Source organism: Alligator sinensis, unplaced genomic scaffold, assembly GCF_000455745.1.
Source record: "Alligator sinensis unplaced genomic scaffold, ASM45574v1 scaffold1295_1, whole genome shotgun sequence".
Classification (NCBI taxonomy): domain Eukaryota; kingdom Metazoa; phylum Chordata; order Crocodylia; family Alligatoridae; genus Alligator; species Alligator sinensis.
The window spans coordinates 2,678,925-2,687,297 of record NW_005841880.1 but is presented as its reverse complement, the minus strand read 5'-3'; the positions used below and the strand labels follow the sequence as shown (position 1 = coordinate 2,687,297).

Below are 8,373 nucleotides of genomic sequence, written 5' to 3'. Positions count from 1 at the left end.
CTTCCGAATTCACATTGTGCACAACGGCAGCATGGTACCCAGCTTGCTGGGCATGAAGGACCTTCACCCCAAAGGGGCACTCAGCCCTACGGATGAGCGCAATGAAAGTCTCAGAGGAGTTGCTGGACGGGGGTGGACTTTCTATGGGGTCACATCCATCAGGCGGCGTCACCTCGGTTAAATATCCCGTCAGCTCTTCTGTTGGCAGAGGCATCCCGAAGCACGCAGGCAGCGCATTAAAACCTACGCAGGTAGAGTTGTGGTTGTAAATCACGTGACACGAGGCTTCTGTAAAAGCAGTTTCATAAATCAAGAATGTGGTGACCACGCAGAAAGGAAGATGGAGCGGCGGCCTCATGCTGACAGCTGGTGGATATCTCGGCATATACCGGCTGGCTTGGTCAACAGGATTGCTACTGGCTATGGAAGACCTTAGGAAGCAATCAGAAACGTAGCCCATCAGAGTAGTATTAACATGACATGCCTGGAGCCGTCTCAGCAGACAGTGGCGGCAGCAGGTAGGTAAGTATTCCCCACCTCTTCTCTTGAAGATGTTGCTACCAGCTTGCTCCTTGTTCAATCAGAAACTTAACCCATCAGTATTAATACGACAGTCCTGGAGCCGTCTCAGCGGACAGTGGCGGCAGCAGGTAAGTAAGTATTCCCCACCTCTGCTCTTGAAGATGCTGCTACCAGCTTGCTCCTTATTCACCATGCTGGCCTTGGGGCTCCCAAGGTTTCACCTCTGTTTCTCACTAGTTGTATCCGGCTGCTAAGCAACCTTTCCTAACCATCAGCTCGAGTCTTTGTGACATCACCCAATGACAGCTATATTTGCCGGGGACTGGTTCACTGCAACATTACTGCCAATCTGCAGTGCACTTTTTCCCCACCCTCCATGTTTCTTTTTCATTTCTCCATCCCTCCGGGTCCTGCCCCAGGCTGCTTGGGTTCAGCTCTGCCTCACTCCACCCTCCGATAGGATGCTTGCATCTCCTGCCGCAATCAAGGGGAGTTACTCATCTCCTGCAGTGAGATAAAAATCCCCCTTCTCTTGAGAATCCTTCCATTGCAAACTCAAGTCCTTCTGATCAGACATGATTCCTGGAAAACATTGCATAGTAGGAATGATCTTTAGGATCATCCTCTCCCACCTAGGCAGGGAAGTGCCAGCTCAGGTTGGCTGCTTTTTTTTTAAAAACAATGTTTTTCTATTTATAAGTGTGGTATTTCTGATGTCACGGCACCCAGAGTTGCTCAGATTAGAGCATTTTGTAATTTGCAATAGACATTTAATACTCAAGTAAATCACAGTGCAATATGTATAAAGAGAAGGATTGGAAGTTGCACCCATCCATGTGCACAGGGCAAGGCCAGCACGGTGCTATTGGCCATATTTTCAAGAGAATGCAGATGCCATTTAAGGCCAATTTAAATAGTTAGAAAAATTCCCCTTTGCAAGCTTTCGGGCACCAACACCCTCCATCAGGCTGAGGAAGCGTCTGCAGATGGTCTGTGCTCTTCGTGCATGGGGTGGGAAAGCAGCCAGCGCCCAGTACTTATGCAAGAAAGCCAGTCGGTTCAAATGTAAATAGGTACTAAGTGCTGGCTGCTTTACCGCTCCACCCAGGAAGAGCACAGACCATCTGCAGATGCTTCCTCAGCCTGACGAAGGGTGTTTGCACCCAAAAGCTTGCTAAGAAGAATTTTCCAACTATTGGAGTTGGTCTAATAAAAAATACCGAATTTACCCAGAGAACCTTGTCTGCCCATGTCCTTAGACCCACACGACTACAACCTACACCCCTGACTCCATCTAAGGCACCTATGGAAGTGGCCAGATTCTCAAAAGAGTTCAGTGCATTGGGGTCATGTTGGGCTGAGCATGTTCAAAATCCCGGTGGTGTAACAGTGGGAGAGCACTGGGTGGTGGAGTTCAAAAGATCTAGCCTCCTGTTGCCAGTTTTCATGATTTTCTTGGAAATCTCATGATTTCTCTGAACTTTAGCTTAAAGTTTAAACTCCAGCTTCTGGAGACTGATGATTAATGGCAAACCTTGGCTCTTGTGAAAAGAAGGGGAAAGTACATTTCTAGCCCTTGTGCTTGCACAGGAAAGCTTGAAAATTTGAGATGATCATGCTCTGTAAGCTTGGACGCCAGAAGGAACTTACAAAGGCCCCGTGATCCCTTATTCAGAAAAATCTCATGATTAGGAAGAAAGTTTCATGATTTTAGCATCCGAATGCATGAATTTTGAAGGATCGGGGCAGGTGGCACTGCCCGCCCAGTTGAGAGCGCTGGGCGCTTTAAACTCCAGCTTTGAATATTTGACCGTACGTCTGGATTATCAGCGGTCCTGAGTTTGCAGTTGCTTCTGGTTTCAACAGAGAGTGTTGTGCTGAGCCTCTCTGACGCTCAGTCCCTAAAACCCGACCCTTGACTAGGCAACCCCTTGTTTAATTAATTATTCACCTTAAAGTACCCTCAAGGTTTTACAGTACAGTTTTGTTGGACTGGTAGTTCAAGACTCAGTGCTAGGCAGCTGATTGCTTCTACCCCATGGGCTCTGCTTAAGACCAATTTCACTGCATATATTTTCCTCCCGGAAAAAAGTGGTGCAATGTCAGTGGACAGTGTGTGCGCGCGCGGGTGTGCGTGCCAGAGACTTCCAGCAGATGTGATTTCAAATCGGTTTTATTTCCCTTGTCTAAAAAGTTTTACACTTTCAGTGAGACAGTCTGAGGCTGTGAAAAAGCGGTCAATACTTCTAGTGCAAGAGGTGAAATGGAAAAGGCAGGCTCGCTTGGCTTTGGGCACAACTGTGTAGGTCTCACTTGTGTTTTGATCTCAGCCGTCCTCGTCCTGTCTTCATTGCCTTTGACATCTTGTTCCTCGTTGTTCTCAGCTCCCATTGCTGCTTCCAAGTCAAATCCCTACATTATAAGTCACCAGCTGTTTGCATATTGGACAGGTCTTATTTTGCCGCTGGGTGCGAAGCCACGTGTCAATGCACGTGCCGTGATAGGCGTGAGAACAAGGGAGGATCTTCATCCGGTCTCCTTCCTCGTACTCTGCCATGCAGATCACACACACATCATACTTCTCTCCACTTTTGAACCGATGCACTTTTATCTCCCGGCTCTTTCTACACCATCTCACGCATCCCACGATGACCAGGGTGCTGATGATCACACCAAGCACCAGGCAAAACTCCCGGAGGAAAAGCAAGAGCGTGTGTTTGGAGCAATAGCCAAATTGGAGGTCCCAGTAGTACTGAGCAGTGTCCCAGATGGAGAACCTGTTATTGTCCCAGCAGGGATTTCGATAATATTCAGGTACCACCAGCGTGACACGAGCAACTTTTTCTGAACCCAGAACGCTTCTTAGCAGCTTGGCAGCTGATTCCCCAGTAAAGACAGAAGGGATCCCAATCTGCCGCCGGATGTCTTCAACATTAGTTACCATAGTCACCAGCTTCTCTGAGTTCACGTTATGTATGATAGCAGCTCGATAGCCGGCTTTCTGAGCATGAAGGATCTTAACACCGAAGGGGCAGTCGTAGCGACGGATGAGCGCAATGAAGGCCCTGGAGGAGTTGGCGGATGTTGGCGGGCCCCCGATAGGGTGGCATGCATTTGCAGGCACTGCCTCCATCAGGTAGCCCCTGAGTCCCTCTCTTGGCAGCGGCGACCCGAGGCATGCAGAGAGCGCTCCGAAGTCTTTGCAGGTGGAGTTGTAGCGGTAGACCACATACACGAAGATTTCCGCCACGGCCGTGTCTATGAGCAGGAGGAGAGCGACCACGGAGAGAGGAGTCCATTGCAGAAGCCGCATTGTGAGAGCAAGGGGGGGATTTCTCTAGGTAGGTCCTATCTAATCAGAAGAGATGGCTTGAGAGGAATCAATGGGGAACAACCGGAGCAGGCGACTCAATTCATCCCTTCCAGGCAGTACCAGTGGGACTGGATGGGATGTTGCATCCCAGTCCCTTTCTTTAGAGGTATTCTCAGCTGCTTCTTTCACTACATGCTCCAGTCTGATGGTTCCCAGGTTTCTCACTACCTTCGTGCAGTCGCCCAGGTCTTTGTGACATCACTCACTGATTACATTTAAGACCAACTCAGTTCTTCTTAGCAAGCTTTCAGTCCCAAAAGCGTGACATCCCCAGGATGTGATCCCAGAGCTTGTAGGAGAGAGGGAGGGAGGAAAGGAAGGAAGAGACGAGCGGGGCCTTTGGAAGTGGAGGAAGAAAAGAACCAGTGAGAGGGGAAGAATGGACTGGTCAGCTCAGTAGCAAGGTCTGCAATCCTTAGCTCTGGACCAGTGGTTTTCCACCTTTATTCATTCACAGACCCCCTAAAAAATGTTGAATGGCAGTGCAGACCCCTTTGAATTGTAAGTGTGGGTATTCGCGTACTTTTGATTGATCGTAGTCATCTTTTGTGGGCCCCTTAGACATAGTCTGTGGACCCCCAAGGGTCCGTGGACCACAGGTTGAAAACCGCTGCTCTAGAAAATGTCGGGAAGTAGCCAGAATCGGGACTTGCTCCAAGGCAAGAGAGAGAGATGGTCAAGTCCGAAGGCACGGCAGTGAGCACGCAGACACCCAGATCTCCTTGTGTGAGCTTTCCAAGGACTAGGTAGGCCTCCAGACCCATGCAGTTTATTCCCAAATGTGACAGTCCCTTCATATTTTCTATGAACTTCGCAATTTTTTGAATCTTCTGACAAGTTGTTACCATGACGGGGGCACCGATGCCAACATTGTCGATGTGTATTAGTGTCATCATATGTTAATGCACGTTGAGGCTTCGGTCCATGTCAGGGACCTCTTGGTGCTGGAGGCTTATACAGGCAACCATTAGAGTAAGAGACTGTTTTGAACAGCTACCACTCGGGCTGTCTAGTGCGTCTGTGAGCAGATCTTCAAGGGACTTCGAACCTGGAGTGACAGCCAAGGTAGAGGGGTCTGGAAAGATCGGGGCAGACGCATTCCTACTATAATCCTGCAGCCAAGGAGAAAAATACACAGCACAGACAGTCATCAGTTGAATGCAACCATCACATTTGAAGGAGTTCAGTTTTACTTTGGTTTCCTTAGTATGGTCCTACATGGGAAAGGGTTATGTATCCAAGCACTAGAGTTGCTACCAGGAAGGTGCGTATGTCAGATCTGGAGGCTGAGCTGGAATTAGGTCCGTGAGAAGATTTGTCTGTCAAAGGTACCATTATTTATGACTTGACAATAATGCACAGAGGCCCTGAATGAAGTCACGGCCCATGCAGGCACAAAATGAGAAGCAGTTAGTGTCTGAGTAATGCTCGGAGCCAGCATAGACCAAGGCCTGGAGAAGAAGCAGAACTTAAATGACTTGCCCACGGGTGCAGAAGAAGTCGGTGGCAGAGGTAGAGCAGAACCTGCATCTCCAGGGCCCCGAGCCTGTGTCCTCACCCCTGGATTGCACTCTTTCTCATGCAGAACTGGTCTCTAATATATAGCTATATAGATCCATAGCTATATTTAGTTGTATTTATATACCTATAGATATAGATATTCTAGGCTGCAAGGCTTACTAAGTTCCATTTCTGTGACAGCATCAATAGCAACAACTCCGGCAGACAGGCTGATTCAACAGGTTGGAGGCTGGTCATCGTTGCCATTAGCAGAAAGAACTGGAGCAAAAGGTCTAGCGGGCATGGAATATAACTGATGAGAAGGGCTGGGAGCAGAAAGAGGCACTATTTAGAGGAAATGGATAAAAGAGCATGGGAAAAGGCAAGGCTGAGATCAAAGGAGCCCTGGCGAGAGAGAGATGGGTGTGCGACAGAATGGGGAATGGAGAAGCAGAGGCCATGGGGAGGGAGGGAGGAAAGGAACTTGGAGGCTGAGCTGTTTGGTGGAGCTTCAGGCATCTGAATCCCAATGAAATTCAGCGGGAGGTGGGTGCCTTTCCCCCGTGAACTCCTAGGAGGAATGGGAGAAAGAGCGAACCAGAGGAGGGGCAGCAGCAACCTGGACTTGGAAGGAAGAGTCAGCCCTGCCATTGCTTTAGCTGATAATACTTCTTCCCTGACTTCCCTTTCCCCGTTGCAGCGCAAGGTGGGCTTTGGTTCCTGCTGTGTGAAGCCGATCGAGGTCTGTGGGGCGCTTGGTGATACGTCGCTAATTGTTCCAAAAGCCACCCTCGCTGCCGGCTGTTTTGTTGCACTCGGCATTTAGGATGAACTGAATCCCACGTCCCGTTGCCCGACGCCGGCAACGTTCATGTGCACTAAATATGTTGCAGATGTTGCTGGATGTGTCTTGTACGCGTTTCCTCTGGGGTCCGTGCAATCTACTTCCTCAATGTAATTGCGATTTATTTAAATGTCAACAAGCCACACATGGGAGACAGCAGTTATATGAGAGAGCAGAGCAATTACAGGGAAAAGGTCCCATATTGCCACTTGAACAAAGAGCCAGGGTTGCAGAAAGAAAAGGACCATTTAGTTCTAGGGACTGACCACTTCCATTTGCACTATCAGAGTGCCAGTGCTCACATGCCAGCTGGAGCCCAGAGGTACAAAACTAAACCCTGCATTGCCTTAGGACTGCAGAAATCTGGAGGGACTTCCAGTGAAGCTAATGGAGTTACTCTGGATTTGCACACTAGCAACACCTGGTCTGTATTGAAGGGATTGATCCTGCTAGGACGAGTCCACGGGGAATGGAGGCCCCCAGGGGACTGACTTGCAGCCATTGCTGTAGCTCCAACAAAGACGGTGTTTCTAATCTCAAACCCAGCCTTGATTTGAGTTGTTTCAACAGAGAAATAAATCTGGATGTTTTATTCAGAGGCTTTTGCAGTATTAGGAGTAGCCCCGCCAGGTGTGTGATGCGAGTTCCTTACAAATGGGGCGGCTTGTCCCTTATTATTTACGCTGCGGTAGCATCTAGCGTCCCCAGGGCGTTAGGAGCTGCATGTGCACATCGCAAGAGATGGCACCTGCCCCGATTAGCTTGTCATCTAAGCAGGCACAGTAGTGCTTCGCCCAAGACCTCGCAGCAAAATGAAGACTAGACCTCTTCCCTTGTAGCTCGGTGTAGCTCTGCATGTTGGATCATGCTGCTGCTCTGGGGCCGTGCACGCTCATAGCCCTAGTGCCACAGGACGAGTGGGAGCGAGCTAAATGCAAGATATTTTCCTGGCTCTCTGAGGGCTGCCCCGCTCCTCACTCCTTGCTGTCGTGAACCCGAATTCACTGCCCGTATTGTTTCAAGCAATAGCCAACACCCGATGCAGAATGAAAGGACTTGTGGCTCTCATTTGGCTTGAGGCCGATGTCTTTTTTAATGGGGTTTTTAATATTACAATGATTTGCTGTGGGGGGAGCTTTTCTGAGCTATCTAGTAAGCCACTGGTGAAAACCATTGCAAATAATAATGTGCACAATTCGTCGTTTCTTAATAGACATGTGAGTGATGACTAATTATCCCCCCAGTCCCACAAAAGCTCTGCCTGGGTGGTGACGCGCACCCCACCAGTATTGTTGCAAGACAGAGAGTGAGTTGAACTTTGAAAGCTCGTGACTGTACTGACTGCCCTTCATTCAGAAGGGATGCAAGAAACCATCAAGCTCCTCGAGAGCTGGAACAATAGACTTCAGACTTCAGGAAGGCCTTCGATACGGTATCCCACCCCATACTGGTGAACAAGTTAAGAAGCTGTGACTTGGATGACTACACAGTCCGGTGGGTGGCAAATTGGCTGGAGGGTCGCACCCAGAGAGTTGTGGTGGATGGGTCGGTTTCGACCTGGAAGGGTGCGGGAAGTGGGGTCCCGCAGGGCTCGGTCCTTGGACCGATTCTCTTTAATGTCTTCATCAGCGACTTGGACGAGGGAGTGAAGTGTACTCTGTCCAAGTTTGCAGATGACACAAAGCTATGGGGAGAAGTGGACACGCCGGAGGGCAGGGAACAGCTGCAAGCAGACCTGGACAGGTTGGACAAGTGGGCAGAAAACAACAGAATGCAGTTCAACAAGGAGAAGTGCAAAGTGCTGCACCTAGGGAGGAAAAATGTCCAGCACACCTACAGCCTAGGGAATGACCTGCTGGGTGGCACGGAAGTGGAAAGGGATCTTGGAGTCCTAGTGGACTCCAAGATGAACATGAGTCGGCAGTGTGACGAAGCCATCAGAAAAGCCAATGGCACTTTATCGTGCATCAGCAGATGCATGACGAATAGGTCCAAGGAGGTGATACTTCCCCTCTATCGGGCGCTGGTCAGACCGCAGTTGGAGTACTGTGTGCAATTCTGGGCGCCGCACTTCAAGAGGGATGCGGATAACCTGGAGAGGGTCCAGAGAAGGGCCACACGTATGGTTAAGGGC

At 49.5% G+C, this 8,373-nt stretch overlaps 2 protein-coding genes and 1 long non-coding RNA gene across 4 annotated transcripts in view; 1 reads left to right on the top strand and 2 right to left on the bottom strand.

Annotated features, from left to right (window-relative positions):
* The window catches only part of LOC112549194 (E3 ubiquitin-protein ligase RNF167-like), a 1,406-nt gene extending 819 nt beyond the window's left edge, over nucleotides 1–587 (bottom strand). Inside the window, 2 exon segments of the mRNA XM_025196334.1 lie at nucleotides 2–431; nucleotides 538–587. Of these exon segments, the coding sequence (XP_025052119.1) occupies nucleotides 2–385 (384 nt within the window). The 5' untranslated portion in view covers nucleotides 386–431; nucleotides 538–587.
* The window catches only part of LOC102367747, a 115,025-nt gene that overhangs the window by 76,035 nt on the left and 30,617 nt on the right, over nucleotides 1–8,373 (top strand). The gene's annotated exons all lie outside the window — the stretch shown is intronic.
* ZNRF4 (zinc and ring finger 4) lies at nucleotides 2,752–3,835 on the bottom strand. Its single transcript, XM_025196335.1, has one exon. The coding sequence runs from the start codon at nucleotides 3,833–3,835 to the stop codon at nucleotides 2,927–2,929; it is 909 nt and encodes a 302-aa protein (XP_025052120.1). The 3' UTR covers nucleotides 2,752–2,926.